This window comes from Ochlerotatus camptorhynchus, unplaced genomic scaffold, assembly GCF_037179485.1.
Source record: "Ochlerotatus camptorhynchus isolate MF236.1 unplaced genomic scaffold, CSIRO-AGI_Acam_v1.1 ptg000046l, whole genome shotgun sequence".
NCBI lineage: Eukaryota > Metazoa > Arthropoda > Insecta > Diptera > Culicidae > Ochlerotatus > Ochlerotatus camptorhynchus.
This window is the reverse complement of record NW_027040537.1, coordinates 2,524,990-2,548,737: the sequence shown is the minus strand read 5'-3', so window position 1 is coordinate 2,548,737 and position 23,748 is coordinate 2,524,990. Positions and strand designations below refer to the sequence as shown.

At 40.1% G+C, this 23,748-nt stretch overlaps 1 protein-coding gene across 1 annotated transcript in view; it reads left to right on the top strand.

Annotated features, from left to right (window-relative positions):
- Nucleotides 1-1,158: 1,158 nt before the first annotated feature.
- 14-3-3epsilon (tyrosine 3-monooxygenase/tryptophan 5-monooxygenase activation protein epsilon) overlaps nt 1,159-23,748 on the top strand; it is a 71,574-nt gene continuing 48,984 nt past the window's right edge. The window contains exon 1 of the mRNA XM_065239057.1: nt 1,159-1,844. Within this exon, the coding sequence (XP_065095129.1) occupies nt 1,781-1,844 (64 nt within the window). The 5' untranslated portion in view covers nt 1,159-1,780. The remainder of the gene's footprint in view (nt 1,845-23,748) is intronic.

Genomic DNA, 23,748 nt, shown 5'->3' with positions numbered 1-23,748 from the left:
CTCAGTCCAGGCAACCCGAGGACTTATCACTATCAACAAGGCATAAAAAGTAACAAGGACTAAGATGTGTTCCTTTGATTACTGAAAAAAAAACCTGTTCCCCTAGTTTGAAGAAGTCAGGACTAGGAATCGGTGGTAGATCTTACATCCCGTAACATACCACGAAAAGGTGATCTACCCACGTTACGGGGCAATCTGTCTTCATAGCGAATCAAAACAAACATTGTGTAGTACTAGAATTTCGAGTATAATGGGGTACGTTAGTCGATTTGCTTGGGACCAATAAGCTAGTCAAGTAGTGAGCTAATTTAAAATCGTTAGTTTCCACCGGTTGGTAGTACTGCCACCTGTAGCCACCATAATCAATGTACTCAACAGGTGGCGGTAATGTTTCAGCGACGATGTTTTACAGTGAGAAATATTCAATGTGCTATGTCCGTCGAACAAAATTACATCCATTGATGTAATCGAGGATGTAATATTGTATCTGCTTCTTGCTATTCATTATTTCAGGCATAACATTTGAAAACGGCACAAAAGCATTTGTAAACAAACTTTCTAAGGCCCTTTACACACGAACCAAAGTACGCCCACGGAAACCAATACCACTTTCGGAAAGGTGATAGTTGCTCCTATCCGATGATGTTGTTGGTTTGCCTGGGAGTACTTGGGTTCGCGTGTAAAGGGCCTTAGAAAGTTTGTTTACAAATGCTTTTGTGTCGTTATCAAATGTTATGCCAGATTTCATACATCATCTTAAATTATGTTGATCGATACTACAATTTTTTTTTACTGTGTGTGCTTGGGCGGCCTATGCTTTACGACGAAAGGGCTTACTAAATTTTGTTCTCAACAGCTGATAAGCCCTTTTCAATTGAGGGTCGTGAAGTGTTTGAACACAAGGGTATTTTACATAAAAAAAACCTGGCAACAATGCTCTTGACGTACGCGTGCTTTCAAATCCCGCACGCACACTTTCAAAATGAAAACCTTGTGCGAGAGTCACCCAACCGTTGGAAGTGCGCGTCGCGCGTGCAATACTCACAACTCACTCGCTCTCTCTCTCTCAGCCGGGTCACTCATTTGTCACTTCCAGTTTCGGTTCTTCGGTTTGCGGTTCGGCGAGAGAACCCGGGCGCGGCCATATTGATTAATCTCGATTTAGAGTGGTTTTTCTCCTTGCAAGAAGCAGTCGTCAGTCTCACAGCCCAGCAGCAGAAAGTGTCCCAAAGTTCCCCCTTTTGCAGAGTGTTTGAAAAAGCTCCAGAAAAGCGGAATAGCGCGTGTGCCTGCGGTGTGCGTTTCGTTTGCCGTTCGTTATTTCGGTCCCTCTGGTGTGGAGAACTAGCCAAGAAGCCGGAAACTTGATCCTCAAGTGTTCCAGGGGTGCGCCGCGCGAGTTCGACGAAGTTCCGTTTTCAGTTTTCTTCCTCCGCGCGTTCAGTTTTTTCGGCGTTTTCCATCCGACGACGACGAGAAGAAAAGGAGTAGAAAGAGAGCGAGAGCAGCAATTTTGCGCTGAAAGAGAAAGAAGGCGAAGAAGAAGAAGCCAAATCGTTGGTGGTGTGCTGCAGAAAGCAGCCAGTAGTACGGAATATAAAGGAAAAGCCGGAAGCCTTCTTTGGATTCGTTGCAACGGTGTGGATTATTCGCTTCTTTCGGTGAAGAAAAAATTGTCGGGAGTGTGTGCCGCGAGTGGCGTGTGAGTGAGCAAAGTTTGCGGATTTCGGTTTTTTCCTTGCGTGGACCTTAGCCGGAAATTTCAACAGATTCTTCCAACATGTCGGAACGCGAGAACAACATCTACAAGGCCAAGCTGGCCGAACAGGCGGAGCGATATGACGGTAAGTGGTGACCCCATCTTTGTCCATTCTCGTTTTAGTTTTTTTTTTTCCTATGCTCGGCCAGCTACATCCGTGCGTGATGTCAGTCCGTCCGTCAGTCTGGGCAATCCATGAGGAGGAACTTTCTTCTTTTTCTTCAATTTTTTTTTCGTGGAAGTAGAGAAACGACGGAATAGGTGTGTTCGGGGGATTATGATGAGGGAACATGCGGACCGTTCCAAATTGAAGGATGGGTCATTTTCTTTTTGCTCCCATGAAAATCAGGATTCGGAAGAATGTTCAGGATAGAGGGTTTTTTTTTTCTCTCGAATCGGCACTTTCGACCGTGCAACGACGGACGGATGATGGCCAGGCAGTAAAAGTAGTATGTGTAGTTGGAAGCGAAAAAGCTAATTACAATTCCTTCACCAATACGTGCGCACGTGCCATGCATCGGCACACGGTCCAATGCGAATGTGTAGGTGTTGAATGGCGTTTGCGGCGGTGCGGTTTGTCAGTGTGGTTGTGTGTTTGCGGGGAAGCCGTGTGCGAATGGAAGTGATGCCAGGGTGTTCGAAATTCGAAACGATCGAAGAGTTTTATCGTTTCATCAACATTTTCGAATCAGGTGTGTTTGTAGTGGGTTTGGAAAATTTGAAGTGGTTTTACGGAAAACTTTAAACCTAAGCATGAAGTGTGTCCTGCTCAGTAACTCGATATTGAAGTGATGATCGTAGATCATCATGAAATTTGTATGTGAAAATCTATTACGATAACCTGGGCCTTTCATCGTGGTAGGGAAATGGTGATCGCATTCAAAATAATAAAGGGGTTCGCACTCAGTTGTTGGCCAAAGAGGCTGTTCTAACACACAATTTACTTGTATAAAACTTCGAAAAATTCGAAGGGGGCGACACATGTAAATCTCAAATCTAGATGCTCAACATATCTCACACTAGCGAATCAATATTCGAAAAAAAAAAATCATTTCTTGCATCTAATTGCATCGCGCATCATCTTTTTGCAAGAAATCTTCAGAATCGTCATCAATCTTCTTTCGCGTGCGCGCAGCTAACCACAGCAAAATACAATTTTTCCTGCATCGTAGATAGAGCAAGGGTTTGACATATAGCTGAATACACGTACTCAACATCAAAACAACATTGTTATATCATGGTACCGCTGACAACGTTGCAGATGTTCGGTACGCAGCAAACTTAAGCGATCTGACAGCCATATCCATCCCCCGAGGAGTCGCCCCCCTCGGAAAAATTATCCCTGTCAAAATTTAAGTTCTTGTCTGTCAGAAATAGCCACGCCCGGATAGCAGGGTTAATCGATAACTTTCCATCTGTCAAATTTTAACCAAATTTAATTAACTACCAAATGGTTCAGAGCCTTAGACGATCCATTTGTACATGATGTATAGTTTATATTTAATTATTCTGGATGTGTACCATTCTTGAAATGGGTAGCTGGATCTGCAATTGATGAATCAAAGTGACGATTGACTCACCGATGGAGAGTGGGTGAAAATGATAATGACGTGTTGATATCTGTCAAATTGCATGACATTTTTTTAATACATCATCATTTTTGTGATTGCGGACCTGAAAACTAGGTGTCGCATGACTAGTTTTGGCTTTGCTTTGATTCGCCAATTGGCGTTTGAATCATTGTTTGCAAACACAGTTACGGCTATTCGACAATTCTCGCTTAACTTTTCAAAAGATCCTAAGTAACAAATGTAAACAAATCGAGTTAATCGATACAAACTACTGCTCTTCATTGTATTTGATACAAAAGCAAGCACTCATCAAAATTTGCTTTCACTTATTTAAGATAATCATAGGTAAAAAATGGTCCAATGTAACAGTTTCAAATGATGGATACTTGATTGTTACTTCGGACATTATGACTGCCTAACATGATTGGTGCTGATGGCATGATGCATGGAAAACCGATGTAAGGTTACAAGAAGTCCAAGATTGATTGATTATGTCATTGAGAAAAATCGTCCAATGTTACATGTACGATGTACAACTTTACTAGTAAAAACATCCTATGTGATTTTTTTTTTCTATATTGTAGTATTAAATTCAAAGTAAAATTGCGATTTTACCTTTTCTACTAAATTTACAACGTTATTATTCACTGAGTACACGGTAAAAATAGTCTTTGGAAAATGTATCAAAAACCCATTTTCATCGGGTCGTGGTCCGACATTCTTATGACGTGTAAAGCCCACCGAAGTCACCCGATTTTTGCGGTGTGGGTGATAGGTGGTTCTCCCAGCAGCTGTTGCAATTCGTGGTTCATTCGCCTCCTCCACATTTCGCAGAATTACAAACCGCGGGCGGTCAATCATGTTCATGCGATCCGGGAATTTAAAAAGTAATGGGAATTCGATGGGAGAACCGGGTAAATCAATACATAATATACGGTTACTTAACGTGTGCGTTGTATTTTTATTTATTATGAACGTACAAGTTTATTATTATGAAAAAAAAAAATTCTGCACAAACTTATTATAGAGTTTATGAAAATAAACTTAAGAGATCGGTATGATTTCTGAACCATGCAGATTTCACCTTTATCTACCAAGGTATGTGTAATTTTTCCAATTAGTTTAATGTTTACAAATTTCAAATTTAAGCTGAAAAGTATTTAATAGAAACTTTTTGAAATTTCTGTGACTAACGCCAAGTTCATACTAGGGAATAACGTGTTACATGATATTTACAAGATAAAAGAACAATAGTGATACATGACAAAAACCTTGTCTTCTTCGTAATTACCATTGAATTGTCTTTGTAATTCCCTGGAAACTCTCCTAAGCCTTTGCTTGGAATCCTTCTCTTAATTCCTTTACAATTTTTATGAAAATTAGATTCCTCAGAAACCCCTAAAATTATTTTCTAAATTTTACTTTCTCTTCTATTTTTTTTTAAATTTGTCTCCTTAATACGTTTTCTTTGATATTTTTCTCTGAATTCCCTTTGAAGTTCTTATCTGAATCTTCCTCAGTATTCCTTTGAAACTATCCTCAGAACACCCTTGAAATTCTGCTTATCATTCTTTTTGAACTCTATTAAGCGTTCTCTTGAAATTCTCCATAAAAACTGCACCTGCATTCTTCCGACGATTCCCATAAATTCTCTTTTTAATCACTTAGTATTTAAATTCAGATCTTCCTTTCTTTTCCGCAGAAATTCATCTCAGAATTTCTTAGGATTTTATTTAAAAAATATCTTGGAATTCTCGTCAGAATTCCGAGAATTTGGTAGAATTTCAGCATTTCTTTCAAATAAACACAAAAATTATGTTTAGGTTTACCTCAAAATTCCATAGGCATTCGCGTCAGAATGACATAACAAAGGTTAAAAGTCAGCAGGGTGGCCCCAGAACTGGGGAATCGAAGAAAAAGCCGAAAATTGGAAAAGGGAATTCGAAGTCACCGGGAAAAACCCGTGAATTTCTATGATAAATCTCTTCGAAAAAAAATAAGATTTCGAACCGTAAGCCTTTGAACTGGATTTGAAGAGATTTTTAGATTATAATGTTGCATGGAAAATTGAGTAGGTTTTAGAATGTATTCTAGTGTTAGCACCACGGCATTTAAGAGGAGAACTCTTAGAGAGTTTTGGCTAGAACTCCAAGTAAATTGTTTTCAGAGTAGAATTTTAAAGTAGCTCTGTGGAAAATTTCATGACGATTGTGAAGAGCATTCCATGATCCATGAAAAATACCGGATTTTTAGGGTATAATTCCAAAGGGGATTTCGAGGATAATTCAAAGGGCAGTTTTCGGAAGAATTTAGAAGAGAACTCCAAGATAATTCTGAGCAAAGTTTTAAGACATTTACAAGATTTCTAAAGCGAATTCAATCGAATTATGGATGGCTTGAATTCTTGGACAGAACTTTAAAAATCGAAGCGAATGATTTCTTGGATTGTTCTGTAGATAATTTCTGGGCTGGGACTCCCAAAGAGAATCTCACTTTTCAGATTCATTCTGAAAAAATGAATGAAAATTCTAAGGGATTCTAAAGGAAATGGTTGAACATATTCCAACTACCTGTAAAGAGTTTTGAATGAAGTAAAAACATACAAATTTTGAAGATTGCGAACGCAGAATCAAATTCAAGCTCAAAGGAAATGTTGCTGTCTTAATAATGAATCATTTAATCCTTTCGGCTTTCGGCTTTATGCCTAATTTAAATGTATAGGGGAAGTGCACCAGTTTTGGCCATAGGTTCAATATTCGTGTATTTTGTGGTCGAAATGTTTATGTAGACCGATGAATATAATTTGTACCAAAAAATTCAACATCTCAAAATTGCAAACAACGTGAAATATCGTCAAAAGGTGGCTTAAATAGAAACATGGCCAATACTGGGGCGTTTTTCTATCACACAACCGGGAAAATCATTAAACAATTTTCACGCACTCACACTCAATCAAATTTTCGGCCTACTAGACATAACCCGTACTTAACCTCCCTTTTTTCAAGAGGGTTTTTAGACAAAATTGAATGTTTTCAATGCAGATGACTTCTAAATTTATTTACCTTTTCATATAGGTATACCGTTGGGTTTGACAAAGAGTCACAAATTGTTTATATTTTGTTAAAAATGAATTCAGCCTACGGGTTTCAATTTCGTACAAACACATAGGAACGTCATTGGATTTACTTCGTCATACGGATGAAGGCAAAAATGGAATGGAAAAATTGATTCGCTTGGAGTGCTTCTTCTATTTTTGATAACTAAGGGTGTAAATATTCATACTTTGCGCTCTTAAAGGTTTCGTAATAGTAGCCTTTGAACAAAAGGATCGTACAGCCGTATAATTAAATAGTTGAAAATCATAGATATGTTTGATGTTTACTGCCCGATAGAACGAAAATGGGCGATCAGGCCAAACGAAATGTTTACCCTTCATAGGCTCTAGGCTGTCAGATCTAGGACCTTAAACCACCGACAATCTTTAACTAAATAACTGAATCTAGAAGCGAGCTAGTTGTACAAGATTAGGACGAACAATAAGTAAATTCTAAGCTTCAAGCACACAAAACTTTATCGATGAACAGGACACATTTCTTAGGCATTTGTAAAGTGGATGACAATCGTCCCAGGAAGCGGTAATTTACATGCACTCTTCCAGTGCGATTTAAATATAACTTTTCCAAGATAGCGGCCCGGAGATCACATTGCAGAGAAATGTGATAACCAACCGGTACACCGCCCGAGCATCATCCTCGTCATCATCATCATCATCATCATCATTCAGTATGTGTAATCAAGTTACGCAACCAGCTAGCTTTGGCTCTCGTTGGTACCGCTGCTACTGCTGCTGCTGCTCCTCCTCGAAACGACAAGCATCTTCCCAACTAGGTGGATTCGGACATAAATTCTATTAGATCAATTTCCAACTTTGATTTCTCAATGGTTTGTGGGGAAAGTTTCCCATAGTTGATGTCTTTCTTTGTGTGCAATCCGTTGCCTTCCGCTCGATTTGGTTCACACAATCATCAGAACGTACGACGACGGTGCTGCAGCAACAGCACTCGGCCATAGCTGTACATTCGTTCTTGATTCGATGATACCACCGGACCAATCTGTTTGCTTATTCATAAGCACAAAGCTCCTATAACGATTTCGTTTGAGCCAAGTATTGTTATCAATCCGAAGTTTCGAAGACTGACTGCTGCATGATGACGCCGGGCCGAGGGAGAAGCGGATTTCCATTAAAATTTATTTCATCTGTCGCCATGCTCGGGCAGGGTGTTCCACTGGGACGAACAACGTACCCTCGTGTGGTGCTTCCTTCCCGGAAAATCCTGCCGCATTTTCTTCAATTTCTCTTTTCGACGTGTGGAGGATTCCACCAACATGATGGATTTCGACCGGACGCTGGTGCGCAGAATCGAAAATTGCTACCATGAAACCAACCATGATGAAGAAGAATCAGTAAACGAAGTCATGGTGGAAGAAGGCGACTTCTTGTGCCTCCTTCTTCCCGTGTCACGCCGCCCCCCCCCCCCCCCCCGCGTTGTTGCCACAGGGAATGACACATTTCGAAGGGCTATCTGCAGTCGGTGTCATCGCCAGAAAATAGACAAGTCACCGGAAGCTTCGGCATGCTTTGCGGTTGAAATTCGATGAACCGAAAAGGCACTGGGGAACAATGTAAGGAGCTCCCCCGTTCGTACACAACTTGATAAGAACTTGAAATTAGCGTCAGTTGCCGTGGTCCAACTGGATGATTCAACTTTTCCACTGCATTCCTGTGTCCGTTCGTCGTTAGCGCTTAGAGAGCATTACTCATGTCTCATTTTCTTCTTTGTACGACTCCGGTTTTGTTCCGCCGCGTTTTGCGGTGGATCCGTGGGGAATCGATGGCGATAATTACACTGGGAACAGCACTGCGGCATATGCATGTGTTTGTGTCGGCACAAGTTACCTCCGGGTATTGGTGTCATTCGGGGCAGGCGAAAATTGCAATGATATGATACGAAACGACGACGACGGTGTACGCAAAAAAAAAGCTCGCCTGGCCTTTGCTCGAGTGCTGGATGTACCGAACATGGGGAAAAATGAGAAAGAACGGTAACATTACCTGTCACACGTTGCGTTCAGAAACAACAGCACAGCTGGCTCAAAACGAAGCTGCTTTCTTCCATCTGAGCGAATATGTGACTCATAAGATCTGCTGGTCCAGCAGTGGATAAGAACGGAAAAAAATGTCAAGAGGAGCATCCATTAAGCACGTCACATTTTAAAAAGGGGGTGCTTTAGGTTTTCTAATAAATTTTGCTGAAATTAGAACACTAAAATGGAATCCCTCACCCCCAAACAAAAAAAGTAGGTGATATATCATATGGCACATATGAAATGACTACTGACCATCATCACCTAACCTAGCTACAAGTTGCTGTTTCCTTCTTCTTCTTCTCCCATGTCTTGTGCTACGAGTAATTGACTTGACCGCAGCATATTTTCTAGGATTTTATCGTCATCAAAGTGACAGGAGAAGCTCACCGTACCGCTTGAACATTTTCTGTCTCAACGTCTGGAAAAGTTAGACAGTGTTGCCAGATATAATTTTCATGTTTATAAGAATGCGTTAATTGCGTTATTCGGGCTGCAACGGTAAACCAACTCCAAATGCCTAATACCCTGAACGTACCGGGACTCTCTTCGCGTGTTGCCAGTGCTCCAGACTTGCTGTGTCTTGAAACCTCGAAAATTAACCGACGATGAAGGACAAATTCGGTCGAGTATCCATCATCAGGTATATTAGGCTTCCAATTAGTTCCCGATAAGGATGCTCGCACCGCTCACCGCTTCGTTTCAACAGTAACCTGATTTCAGCCAGAGTTTGGCATGGTTTGCAGGCGCTCATCCCAAAACGGTGTAGGATCTTCTCGATCAATCCCGTCTGCGAAAGCTTCATGATTCCTTATTCTACGAGATAATCTTGATTCCCAGGAAGCCGTGCAGCTCGTTCATGTCAGCCATGTCCCATGTCAAATTCTTGTTTCATCGTTTCCTTGATACTAAATATCGCTTGTATGCTCCGAGCTACGATCAACAGATCATCTACGTTAACAACAATATACACTGTTGCATCTCCTTAGTGCTTCACAGGTAGTATATTGCTTTTATTGACAATAATCGCATTGTCAATACATTCTTTGTTGACGTCAATACATCGATATTGACAATATTTCTGTATTCACATCATCAATATTATTATCAATAATTTCCCTTCGCGACAATATATTGATTCGTGTGGGGTTCGCTTCACACAAAAACTCTACCAGACTTGATTCTAACTCCATCCGGTACCTGCATGTACACCTCTTCATCCAGTTCTCCGTTCAGAAAGGCTGTACGGATGGCCATTTGGTGGATTTCCTGTCCTTTGGTGTTCAAAGTAGCCAGAACCGTTCGGACTATGTTCTGTTTGGCCACTGGAGCAAACGTTTCCTCATCATCGATATTCTTCCGCTGCACACAGCCTTTCGCCACTAGCCTTTCCTTGTAGCGTCCGTCTTCAACGTGAATACCCATTTGCTTGGCACGGGTACAAACGATTCAGGTTACTGCACCAAAACCCAGGTCCGGTTCTTGTCCAACGCACTCAGTTCCTCGTCTACCGCTTTGAGCCAGCTTGCTCGATTTGGATGGTCAGCAATGTCTTTATAGGACACAGGGACCTGAGGAGAATGGTCTACAGCTTCATATGACGAAATGAAATCTTTGAACCATCGTGTTTTCCTGCACTCCCGACCACCTTGGAGTAGTCCCGTTTTAGAAGTTACCCCTTTTTAATTGCGGTGGGAGTGCCATGGCTCCTTTTCTTGATCATTGTACTTGAGGAATTACTAACGGAATGTCCCGATTAGCATTGGCTTCCAACTTCCGTGTCGATTTGAACGGAAATTCGATTTCATTGAACCGGACATCACGAGCTACGAACTGCTTTCTTGATATCAGATTCTAAAGTCGATAGCCACACGGGTACGTATGCAAGCATTACGCAACGTTAGCCAGTAGGATCTAACTTACTTAATTTCTGCTTCGGAATCTATTTTATATTTTATTTCATATCTCTTCTTCTTTATTTTAGTGAATTTTAGCCATTGGCTAGTTCTTTACTTTGCAGGAAAAATATCAGAGGTATAAGGCCTGCCTGGGGGAAAACACAGCTGGAATTTACAGAGTTTTGGTCAACACTTAAAATTTAAAATTTGGGAAACACAGAAGAACAAACTAGACCATTGACATTGAGTTAACTTATTGACTAATTCGAACAAGGCAGAGTTCCTCCGTGGAAGGTGGTGCCCCCGTCCGGTAGAGATGCCGCGACGGCCGAAAGGAAGGAATCAAACATTGAAAAACAAACCAGCGTCCTTCAGGAAGGAGGTCAGGGTAGCCAGGATCGAAGGTTCGTCGCCCAGTATTGTGGCGATATTCCCCAAAAGGCACGAGTCGTACTTTGGATACACGCAGAGGATGTGCTTCGACGGTGGCTGGAATATTACAGACGACGCAGGTCTCCGCCGAAATCGTGTGAGAGCCGGGTGTGACCTGTGCGAAGCCTGGAGATGACTCGTTGCTCCTTCAGGTTCCCAAGGTCCTTCCATGGACGCGTGCTCTCCTTGATTTTCCTTAGAAGCGGTCCTTGGTTTGCCAACCATTCTTCTTGCCACCTAGCCTGCATGGAAGTTTCGACCCATCGCTTGATGTCCGGAACTTCATCGGTGTACCTGGTACCAGATGGTTCCCCCGCCCCGGCCAGTCTGTCAGCGTTGGAGTTGCCAGTGATGCTACAATGCCCCGGAACCCAAGCGAATACTGTTGGGGGGGGGGGGGGGGGGGCATGTCTGATGATCCCCCCCCCCACAGTGACTTCGGTGCTCCTGATTGGATCAAAGAGCTCGCATTTTTTTTCCGTCATAGTTCGGTTGAACCGTTCAGCTGCTCCATTCTGTTGTGTTGAATAGCCAACCGTCGACTCGACTTGAACTCCACGTTGCTCATAGTACAACAGCTGTTGATTGCTGAAATACTAACGTCCCAATAGCAAAGTATTTTCTCCACTTCGACTCCGAATTTTGCGGTTGCCATTGCTGCATATATCTTGAAGTAGTCAAACAGTTGATTCTTCGTCTTCATCAGATATACAACGGCGAAATGGGTGTAATCATTCCTATCACCAGTGTCGTCCTCTTCAATGGTTTCTTCAAACTTACTAAGGATCGCTCCACATGAACACCAACTTTAAGTAACGCCGCCACCGATAGTAGATTATACTGCAGGTGTGGCACCACAAATAGAACCTTGTTTATCTTCAACGATAATCTTCTGCTTTCTGTCGTCACCTTCCCTTTAACGGTTCCTTATTTAGTGCCCTTCATGCTTACCGTGTTTTAAGCACTGTCGATGGTTACGGGGGTGGCCCGCTTCTCAAACGTAGAAAAAAACGTCTTTTCGTTTAACATGTGCCTGCTTGCTCCGGAGTCAAGAATCCACTCCATCTTGTAGTTTTCTGGTTTTCTTGCGGACGGACGAAGCAGGACCACTTCCCGATCAATCAGAATACACGCCGCTTGCGCCCGAACACACTGGTTTCTCACGTTGGGATACGCTGCTCGCTTGTGCCCAAATGCACCGCATCCGAAACATTTACCCGTAAACTTCAGTCTTCCTCCAGACTCTTTCCTTGATTTTGGTAGCCAAGACCATGTTCTCCTGTCCGCTGCTGGTTTCAAAATTCCTTCCTGTCCGCTTCCGTTCCTCTGCCAGTAGACTTCTTAAAAGTTGACTCACTTGAGTTCGGTCACCGTTGCCCCGGCATCCTTTAGTTGTTGTACGAGCTCGTCAAAACACCTCAAATGTTCCGTTAGCGCAGTTCTTTCGTTCATCCGTAGTAACGCCAGGGATCGCCGAATATACGCTTGAGACGCAAATCCGTTCTTGGAGCAAGTATTAGACAGGGGTCCTTTGCTGCCTGCTTGTTCCGGATATATACCAAGTGGTTATCCGCGACAAAAGGGACCAACAATGCCTTCGCCTTGTCGTCCTTTTCCTTGAAGACCTTCTTGATTTCTTCACTCGCCGTTTCCGCTGGTCCATCGATCGAAAGAATCTCCCGGACACCGTGAGCCGCTAGCTGGGTTTCGACCTGGGCTCTTCATTTTCGAAACTCTAAAATGAACTCGAGTTATAAACGTGCTTCAACGCTTCATTTCTATAACGCCTAGCTAGACTATCAGCAAGAAATGAAAATGAAAAGGAAGCACGCTTAGAAGGAAAGGCTGGCTGTGGATCTCCTCGTCGTTGCTTTGCTCATCGCTTTCAAACGAAACCTCATTATGGCTTTCAAATCCCTTTCACGAACACTTTATCACCGCTCTTTCAATTTGTTAAAAATGCGTTATGTCCCGTTTTCGTTATTTTTTTTTCTAGATAAATATGCATTGAAGATAAATTAAACATGCTACGTGTAATCTTCAAATGCTTTAAATATATATTTTCATTTTTCGTCATATAGGGTAGAGCACTACTTCAGCTTAATCGCCCATGTTGGGCCTATCGAGCAGAAAACATCAAATAAATCCATTGTTTCAGAGTTAACAAGTCAATTATGCGTTTGGCACGATACTTTAGTTCAAAAGCTGCAGAAGGAAGTCAAGGAGAACGCGTGATATGAATGTTGACACCCATTTGTCTGAAAAACAAAGGAACGAATAAATAATCCACTCGAAAAATAGAGGCAAAGGGCGGGTTGTGCTTAGTAGGCCCAACATTAGATCTAAGCCCTACGTCATGAAACCTCTGTTGATGTGTTTCATGAAAGACGAAACTATCAAAGTCAAGCTTGAAAGAAAGACCAACGGAGCGACGGGGGAAAGAGATTCAAGCGATTGAACATTTCTCGCGTCACCTTTGAAATAGAACAATCTACATTGATCGATTTTCTTCATCGACTTTCTCTTTAGTTAATAACTCGGCTCCAATAACATAGTCTGCTGTTCTTATTGTCTTTTAAAAGGCTATATTTAAAAAAAAACTAGCACGCAATATGGATGCAGTAATTTATTAACGAAAGAGAGAGTAGATGAAGAGAATCGATCAATGTAGATTGGTCTATTTGGAAAGTGACGCAAGATTTCTATACAGAGCTGGAAAAAGGGTCTATCTGCTTTGATCGATTCTCTTCGTCGACTTTATTTTTGCAAGACCAACAATTGAAATGGCTTACAAGTTATTAACTCCATTTTGTAAACAAACCTTGTAAGGCCATTTTCCCGCGAACCGAAGTCCGCAAAGGTAAACCAACATAATGAACAGGTAGGGGAAATTCTCCTCTACCCGATTGTGGTTTAGGTTTGCGAATGAAGGTAGACCGTAGAATTGACATAGGATTACGTGCTCGGTATGAAGACTCGCCGACTGTGTTGCGGAAACCCTCTTTTTTTTGCAGGCAATCGGTGATAATTTTGATCCCCACTGCAACAGTTGGACACTTGTGTAATTTTCAATTGTGACTTATTGAAAATTGATAAGGTGTTCATTTTAGCAGATTCGTAGAAACATTTCCAATCGATTGGCTTGTTTAGAAGTAAAATCCATCCGCTATTGACAGAAATATAAGACCTGACCACTTTTCGTAACGTGGTCGATGTTGGTTTTTTTTTTAAATTGCACCCCCAATATGATGCCGAAAGACGTAATCCTATGTAAAAAAGAAAACCAGCAGTCTCTTTGTCGCATCGATTTGGTCGATTGAAGCTGATATTATGATGCCCTGGTCTCGACCCGAAACTTCAACCATTTGTTTTATTTTAAAGATACTTGATAAATGCTCATGGGTGGGTTGTGAGTTTATATTGCTAAAAGCGGGTCGCAATCAACGAAATGTTTGAAAGTCACTTTTTGGTCACTATTTTCATTATTTTAGTCACTACTATTGTATCAAATGTCCACTAAAAGTACTAAGCTTAAAATGCCATGTTACAGAGCTGGTAAATATTAAGTTCATCATGTGACAATGAGAAAACAGGTCCTCTCACTATCACGAGACGAAACTGCCTATCATTAGATTTATTGTCATTTTCCAATGATCAAGCATTTGATATAACGATTGCCAGAAACGCCGGATGGGCGTATCCTATGGCTTACCCTCCCTACTGACAAAAATCGACCCTTCCCGCGACACTTATGAGGGGTCGTAGAGTTCTCTGCATCTCTCTTCAGTAAGTGTCGGACTAACATTCCTCTCCTTACCCCACCAGATGCAAGGACGTGGCCAGAACAGCTCTTGTCTGTTGGGGGAGACACATCCCGTATCTAAGAGGTTGTAATTATTCACAAATCTCGATGAACATTTCAAAAGGTCCTATCTGCATTGATCGATTCTCTTCATCGATTTCCTCTTTTGTTAATAACTCAGCTGCAAAACCTTTCCCTGTCGTTTTGACGTTTTGGACGCTAGATAAGAACCTCCTTTATCAAACTATGTAGTAGAATTAGCGCGAAATCTGTTTGCATAGCAGTGGTTATGAAAAGAGAATGTCGATGAAGAGAATCGATCAAGGCAGATAGGACCATTTGAAATGTTCATCGAGAAATGACTATCTAACAGCAACGGATGAAGGTGGGTCTCCTTCTTAACAACAGTTTGGAGCTCGTACCACCTACGACATTGTGCAACCTGGTTTATGCTATGCTATTTTCCAATGATCAAGCATTCATAAGAATAATTGTCATATTGTTTTGACATCAACATTTCTAACTGATTTTGATGAGCTTAGGCAAGCAACAGTATGTAATCGGTAAAGTGAATATATGTTTAAGATTTCCGCGGTACAAGTAACAATTATATCAATAAATGGGCTGGTAATTGCGATGTTAACAACACTGTCACGTTCTGTCATGACAAAAAAAAATCGATGAGATTTTGAAGTAAATCTCTATCATAGTTTTCTCATCCGATGATAGTGACAGAAGTATCTGCAAATATCGCGTGAGATCTTTCATTGAAAATTACATTATTTTGTGGATTAGTAAAAAGAAATAGCGGATTTCGCGGATCAAATTTTTAAAAACTTTTAAATAACAACCCTACATTTGACATTCTCATCAAAATTCTCTAGACCATACTTCAAAGCATCCAAATCCAAGTGTAAAGATTTTTTTTTAAATCGGTATCTTGAAAATTATGCCGCATTTGAAATTAATCTTTAGTATAGAACTTCTTTATATTCGGTCTTATGACCTCGGCTCAGTAGCGTTCGGCCGCCTGATGGGTTTTAAAACATATTTCGGCACCCGGAAAAAACGGGAATTATATTTCTTAAAATTGGTGGTCAGTGGTGGATCTATCATTGCGCTTGGATTCTGGCAGAGTTGACAGTCTTTTTGACATGTTATCTTCGCTGATACTTAAACGCCAAATAATAACGTTTAAGATAGTGCCGTAGTTGAAACAGATGTAGTTGTATGAGATCAACTTTTTTGAATGCAAACCGTAGGAACATTTTCAAATGGTGTGAACCCGTACACCTGCGACTGTGTTATAAAACCTCTAACACCGGACATCGATTAGCCAGCAGCATTGACATTGTCAATTTCGCTTCCTAGTTTGTGCTATTATTTTAAAGGCGGTCGCGAATGGGTTGTTGTTGTTGTTTTTTTTTTCTATTTGCTGCTATGTATGCTAGCTTGCAGAAACCTGCTTTTCGTTTACTCATTCCAGAAACTTCCTTTCCACGCTTGGCTATTTCAAACAGAACGGAGTACGAAGTGAGAACGAGAGAAGGAAGCCTAAGAGCAGTAGATTGGCAAAAATGTGAAAGAAGCGAAAACTAGCGGTTTTCTGCGCTATTTTCTATGTTTCCTTATTTATTTGCAATGTACCTAATAACGACTATATCTAGCGTGCAGAATCATAAAGGCCAAACTGCGATGACGGATTCTCTTTTACATTACAGTGAACAAATTTTCCGAATTTAAAAAAAAATACAAACTAGCAAACGCTCCGAGATTAATCCAACCAAGTTACCAACAAAAGAGAAAATCGATCATTGCAGTTAGGACCTTATGATTCTGAACGCTAGAATTTATTTCAAGAGATCATTGCTGAAACAGTTAATTCCATCTTTTTTTTTCGCACACTCGTATACTCCTCAATCTGAGATGCACTGCACGAGGCTCCAGACGGTCGAGATGATTTCTCAAGACGACTTGAACTGTCAAAGTTCTGAACTACACACATGTGTGAGTGGTGTGCAGTGCAGGCAGGCAGCCCACGGATGATGATGACGACGTCGACGCGAACGCCTTGTGGGCTGAGCGTTATAAAAAAAAGAAGTCACCTCGACATAAGCTCTCCATTTACGTAAGCTGCTTTCGTCGAAGCTCGCACACAGCAGCGCGTCGATCGTGACAACAAGAACAGCGTCTGTCCGCTTGCGAGAATCACTTCGTTCGGCGAGCTGCTGGAGAACAGTGCCAGTAGTAAGTGTGTGTAATTCACGACAATTGATTGTGTACATAACACCAATTTAGGCGCGAATACTGAAAAACTAATGTCAGTCTTGGTCAGTTTCTTGGGAAATTGATGAATGATAAATCTTTTCGTTCTGTCTGTTAGTCATACATTGCAATAAGGTGACCTTGTATGGGGTGTATGTTGTATCGGAAAGTGTAAAATTTATTAGACAGCATTACAAATCTGCAAAACCCTTCGCTCTAGGGTATTGGAAACCTTCTGTTATATCATCCCCGAAAAAAGCAATATGTACCAGCGCGCACTCTATTCTGACACGAAAATCCAATAATAAAAAAAAAAGTCTGCCCTGTCTGTCGATTGCTGTTTGATATAGTATGTTCTGTCTATTTGTTCTTTTTTTTTGCTGTTCCCTATGTTTGCTGTGCACAACGCACTGCCACTGCTCTTCCTCCCCCGAATCCACCAACAGAATACGACGACGACGGTTCCGATCAACCTTTTTCACCAACGGACTCTCTCTCTCCGTGTGTCCGTTTGTGCAGCGGAGCTCGAGAGGGGAGATACCGCATTGGAGTCGGAAAATCAGCAATCGATTTTTTCCTCCGATATCATCCGAGGCTAAAAATAAAGGGTATTCCAATCATCGAAAAAAAAAACCTAATGCCACTCCCGGGGACACGTCGAAGGCCATCGATCGATCGGTGAACGGCGACTGCTTCCAATCAACTCCTTTTCTGTGTGGCATTGTTTATATTTTTCCGAGGGCCAAAATTGCAACCTCTGTGTCGCTCTATCGCCCGCGAAAACATGGAATTAAATATTGAACCATGACAACGATTGTTCTCGGTAAGGGTACCTATAAAGTTTCTGCAAATTTTCGACAGGAAAAACAAGGTCAGGAGCAATTATCGCCAATCGCGCCTCGTTATGGAAATTTGTCATTTTATGCATCATGCATGTTTATTTTCCCCGTAAAAACAACGCACTCATTCAGCCAACAACCCGAAAACGAGTTCGTTTGTTAATCATTTATTGGTTGATGTGATGAACAACAATGCCAGTGGCCCACACAACTGGTTCCTCAATACGGTGTTTATCTATGCAAATAAAGTGTGCCGTGGCTTGACATGGCAGTCACAGGAGGGTTCCTCGCTTCGTCGGAGGGTGTGTTCCTAGGCTTTGTACTTTGTAGAAAAATACACTAGCAAATAGAGCATCGGACCCGCTGCAAAGGTCATCAAGAGCTAGGCACTAGTCTCCGGAACAAATAGAGCGTATGATAGTCAAAGCTTAAGCCATGGACGCAGTAGTTTCGATGCCCGTACAAACACAAATAGTCAAACTGCTGTGGAAGTGGCTTGTGTTCGAACGCAAATTTATATTTTATATAATTAGTTTGATGTACCGATGAATGTAACTCAATAATTATAATCTTTACTATATCATATGGCACGCTTATCATAAAAGTACCTGATCAAAACTGACCTTTCGGAACTTGTGTGTTTATTTATCGTCAATTTTACTCAACTTCTAAGATCTCCAAACTGTTTGCATGTTTTGATATAAGCAGCGTTGTTAAAATATCAAAAGATCAAATCTCACCAATGAGCACGATCGCACTTGTTTTTCGTAGACAAAAATCATCAAGCAATCAACTGCGGATGATATTACATGCTTAGATACGGTAGCTCTGAATATCAAGTAAACAATACTCACCAACTGCAATTCTCACCAAACTATGGTGAGTTTGAGTTTCAAAATTTTTGCTTTACACCCGAACACGAACCGAAACATTCACCACTGCTGGCAGCAGTAACATCGTGTCTACCATCGGTGAAGAGTAAAGAAAGAGAGATGGCAAACTATGCTTTCTCTTTCTACGAAAACGATGTGCAATGGAATCAGTTTTGTGTTGAGTCAATTCACAGCTACAGTTTAACATGTTGTGAATAGTCTCGTAATATCAAAGGAGCTTGTAAAATCAATATCATGCTTGATATTTTGTTCCAATATGATATTTCGAGCCTATGAGAGCGGAAAAATTCATTTGAGTGATGATTATGCCATCACTGGATATAAGTGAAAGGAAATTCACACTGAACGGATGATGGGTATGCTGGTATGCTATAATCCATAACTGTCAAAACAATTTAAATCGTTTAGGGCGCAACCCCGGAAAAAACCTTAAAAAATATGTTTTTATTTTTGTTATTTCTAGATAGAGCTGCAATGGGCTTGAACTGAGAAAAATGAATCTAAAGTTTTGAACAAAAATTATTAAATATAATTTAAACTATTAACCCATTCCTAGAAATGAACTGTTCCTAATCATTACATTATTGGTTAGCATTATGGTGAGATAAATAAAAATATTATTATTTTTATTTACAGCTCGAAAAAAATGAAAATGTTGCATGCACCCTTTTGATTTATAGTATCTTGTATCGCCCTGAGGTTATTCGCCCGGCTGCGTTCACAGATGCTATTTAGCCCCTATGTTTCGCCTGCTAGTTTTTGACATTCTGTTTCGCCTCAATGTTTACGTTCTTTTTCCTGATGGTTTGTTACTATCGACCTATTGCAGTTTGTTGGATTCTAGATAAATTCATGTGTTGGGGTGTTCTCGCTTATTTCGATCAGATTAACAATGTTTTCTTTTGATTACCAACCGGTAATTGCAAGGAGTAGTGAAAATATTCAAATTATATCTTTCGCCTTGTATGGAGGAAATATGTCTGTTTCGCCCCATTTATGTATATGGGAGGAAGCGGCCGTAAGAGCCAATTCAATTTGTAATAAAAAAAAAGTTGGTTTCGCCCTTATGTTTTTTGCGTTTTTTTAAGAACGTACATTATTTGTCCAAACATTTTTAGTATCGTTTTGTAGCATATTAATAAGTAGTATAACATGATGTATTAACCTCAGTTTGTTTACACTTGCGACATTCGCCCTTATTCCAGCTCTATCTAGATTTTATATAATAACGTTCTCTCAAAATTTCGCGATTATTGAACAAGATTTAGATTTTTGACAACACTTTGAACGTTGGTAAGCTAACTGATGATTTGTATGTTCAAAAACCAAACAGTTTAGACCCACTTACAATACCTGTTAGACATACAATTTTGAACCAATTTTATCACAACAGGTTTCATTTTGAAGGGGAATAAACATCTGATATTCTCATATAAATACAAAATTTTTAGTGGTATGAAAAATCAATAACTTACTGAAACAGGTTGAAAAAGTCACATGTTATAGATTCTATGGGAAATCATCTTTAATTTTCAAATTTATGACCCAGTTTTCGTCTTACTGCTCTAAGCGTCGAAAACATTGTTTTTAAACTGTCGGTACCTGAGTCTAAAAATTAGATATTGCTCCCATTTGATCATTTCTGAACCTATTTTAGTGAAACAACTTCCAGTCTATCGGGAATTGATTCTAGTTTTAGATGTTTTTAAGGTTGTGGGTAATTTTTGTTCTATATAAAAATATTTAAAAATTTCTTGTATATATAACAATAGTTTTAACACCACAAATTTCTTAAATATCAGGGGTGGTAGCCGGTCACTTTTTAGTGACTTGGTCACTATTTTGAAGCCAGTCACCAAAAAGGCACTATTTTCCTAAAAATTGTCGATAAAGTCACTTTTTCACCACTAAAATAGAGTGAAATTTAAAATACACTGGAGTCGCTTTTTACGCGGTTTTTTTACACGGTTTTTTTACGCGGATTTTTGAATTTACACGGTTTTTTTTACGTGGATTTCAGAATTCACGCGGTTTATCGTTATACACTAGAGTCGCTTTTTACGCGGATTTCGGAATTTACGCGGGACTTATCACCCGCGTAAAAAGCGGCTCCAGTGTATCAACAAAATGTTTAAATTGAGTACTTGGCACTAAGAAAGTCTACAGTAGTTTTAGCAAAATATACAAATCTGTTAAAAAATTGAAAATTTTAACCAGGGTGACCAGTGAACCGCAAAACTTTAGAACACCAGGAAAACTATTGGGAAATGCCTACAATTTCGATTAAAAATCAGGGAAAATATACCTCCTTTCCCAGACAATAAATTGTAAACCTAGGAAACTTTCCAAAGGTATTTGTCTGTGATAGATTTTCAAAAGTCTTTCAGAGATGATCAAGAACTTTTAAAAATACAAAGTTAATTTTAAGAGAATTTTAAAGGATCCTAGGGATGACACCAAGATATCAGAGAAGAATACCAAAGTACAAACTACGAAAGTCTCATGTAAAATTAAGTACTCTGAGGACCGATTTCTTCTTCTCCGCTTAAATCTTAAGTCAGGTTTTAACTTTATAGTTAAACTTGGGTTAACACATACGAGCGTCGCTTTTGATTATTGTATACATTAAATATAAGAGACGCAAAATTCAGCTCCGAAACAATTTTGGAAATAATTCTAATATAATTGAGAGTGCAATGAGTTCTAAGAAGAATTCTATGATGATTGGATGAAGACTCTAGGTCCAATTCTAATAAGAATTCAAAATTAGTTCTGAAATTTTGCTTAAGGGGGTTCTGATGAAAATTCCATGAAAATCCCGTTAACTCCAAAGATGGTCTCTACGGATAGTTCTAAAAGAATTCTGGGGTGATTTCTGACGACACTTCCAAGAGAATTCTAAACAGTTCGAAATAAATTCCGAGAAGAATTCCAATGGTACCGAAGTTTGAGGGTTCAATCTCAAAGGAATTCTGAGAAGAGTTTCAAAGTTTGTGATGGATTTTTGTTTTGAGAATTCTGAGTAATACTATGGGGATGCTAAGGAGAATTCAAATTAAAGAAGAATTTTTTGAAATTTCTGAGGTTAGTTGCATGGAAATTCTAAGGATGGATTTATGGAAGGAGCCGTCAGGGAGTTCCTAGAAGAATCAATAAAAAATCGAAAATAATCTACTTTAACTAATCATGTGTTATTACTTCATCCGTGAATTTAACGATTTACATAGTCGAAGGTGCTTAACATCAAATATCAGACTTAAGGGGGTATTCCCAATCTTTTGCCTTTTTTCGGCCTGTTTTTCAATTAATTTTTTTTCAAGGAAAATGAATAGTAATGCGCCTAACTCTTTGGGATTCTTGTTTATTGAACATTAAAGTTTACAAATAAATTTTTTTCGACATAAAAAAAGACATTATTGACGTCACAAAATGGTGGCAAACAGACCCCTGTTCGCCGCAAACGCCTGGACGGGCGAAGACTTTTCTCTGGAACGGCTTCATCTGAAACAGATTTCGTGATGAAATTATAATCTGCATAAGATTCTCTGGAGCTTCTCCCGTTGGCAGCAAAAAATCTTGCAAATTAACAAAATGGCGGCCATATGAAAAAACAGGCGATTTTTAGCCCGCTTTTTTGCAGCTTTAAGGTGCTTCAAACAATGTTAAATGTTAATATTTTTGGCTGAAAGTGGGAGAAGCTCCAAAGAATTTAATAAGGAACAAAATGCGCAAAGATTCAAGTCAATATCTCTTATAGTTTCTGAGAAAAATCTTCGCCCGATAAAAAAATGTGGTTTCGAGAAAAACGCGTTTAAAGTTTTGACTTTAGTTAAAACCATTTGGGGGTTCTTACCATTAGTCAGCTATGCCTGGACACCGAATTCGCTGATCGGAAAACGGCTTGGGGGGATGAAAGTATATAGTCTAAAGTACAAAAAAACGTGAAAAAAAAAAATTTGATTTTTTGAAAAAAAAGATCGGGAATACCCCCTTAAAGTGGAGATTTTATACGATAGATGAGGATATTCAATCATAGAGATAGTTTCGATAGTTTCGATAGTTTCGTTTAGTACGGCAGTGTGAAAATTGTATATAGGGTAAATGATGGCTTCGGCAGCCATCGACTGTTTTCGGCAACGACAATTTAAACGTTAATTTCGATGTATTTTCTCACTAAAACACTTCGCTGAATGTATTTAAACGATTCCTTAGTCTTTCAACTTCCATCCTTATACATTTTTACGACTGAGCAAACCTGTTATGCCAGGTGTTTCTGCAAAAGAAACATAAGCACATCAAAATACGGCTGATTTCGAGTTGCCGATAATAGAACAGCTGGTTTACACGCAGTTTAAACGGAAGGGTTGCCGAAGTAAAAGAGGCTGCCGACAATAGTCACACTCACCTGAGAAGTTTGGAGCGCCTTAATAACGTTTTCAAACCGTTTTGGACAGTTTTGTTGATTGGAATGGATAGAATAGCTAGCAGCAGATGAATCTAAACAAACAGACACGTCATATGTGTGTGTGCCACTGAGAAAATGCTAATAAAAGTGCGGAAGCTGCTTAGATTGACGAGAATACGTAAATTCCCCCACCTACAAAGTAAAAAGCGAGCAAAGGACAATTTTAAGGAAGGGTACGAATCGGGTAGTTGTTTACGTTAGATGGCGGCTTGAGTGTGAAACAATCGATAGAACTGTTTCCGCACATCAGAGATACCATGAGTAAATCGGCGATCATCCCTTTTGCATTAACGGATGAACTTGGTAAAGGAGATGCTCTACCCTATTCGTATCTTCCTCAAAATTGTCCTTTGTTCCCTTTCTACTTTTTATATACAAATTTCACACTGTCATAACGGAACTATCTACTCTTTACTTTCATCTCCTCATCTATCGTATAAAAAGTCCACTTTAATTCTGATATTTGATGTAAAACATTTCCAACTACTAAACGGCGCCGGTGGTGTAGTGGTAAGCGTGATTACCTCTCACCCCAGTAGGCCTGGGTTCAATCCCAGTCGGCGCCGCCGGGATGTTCTGAGGCATAACATCTCTGATCACGCCTTCCTTCGGAAGGGAAGTAAAGCCGTTGGTCCCCGGTTCATGAGTTGATGGGTCGATAGGTAGGGTCCAGGTGTGG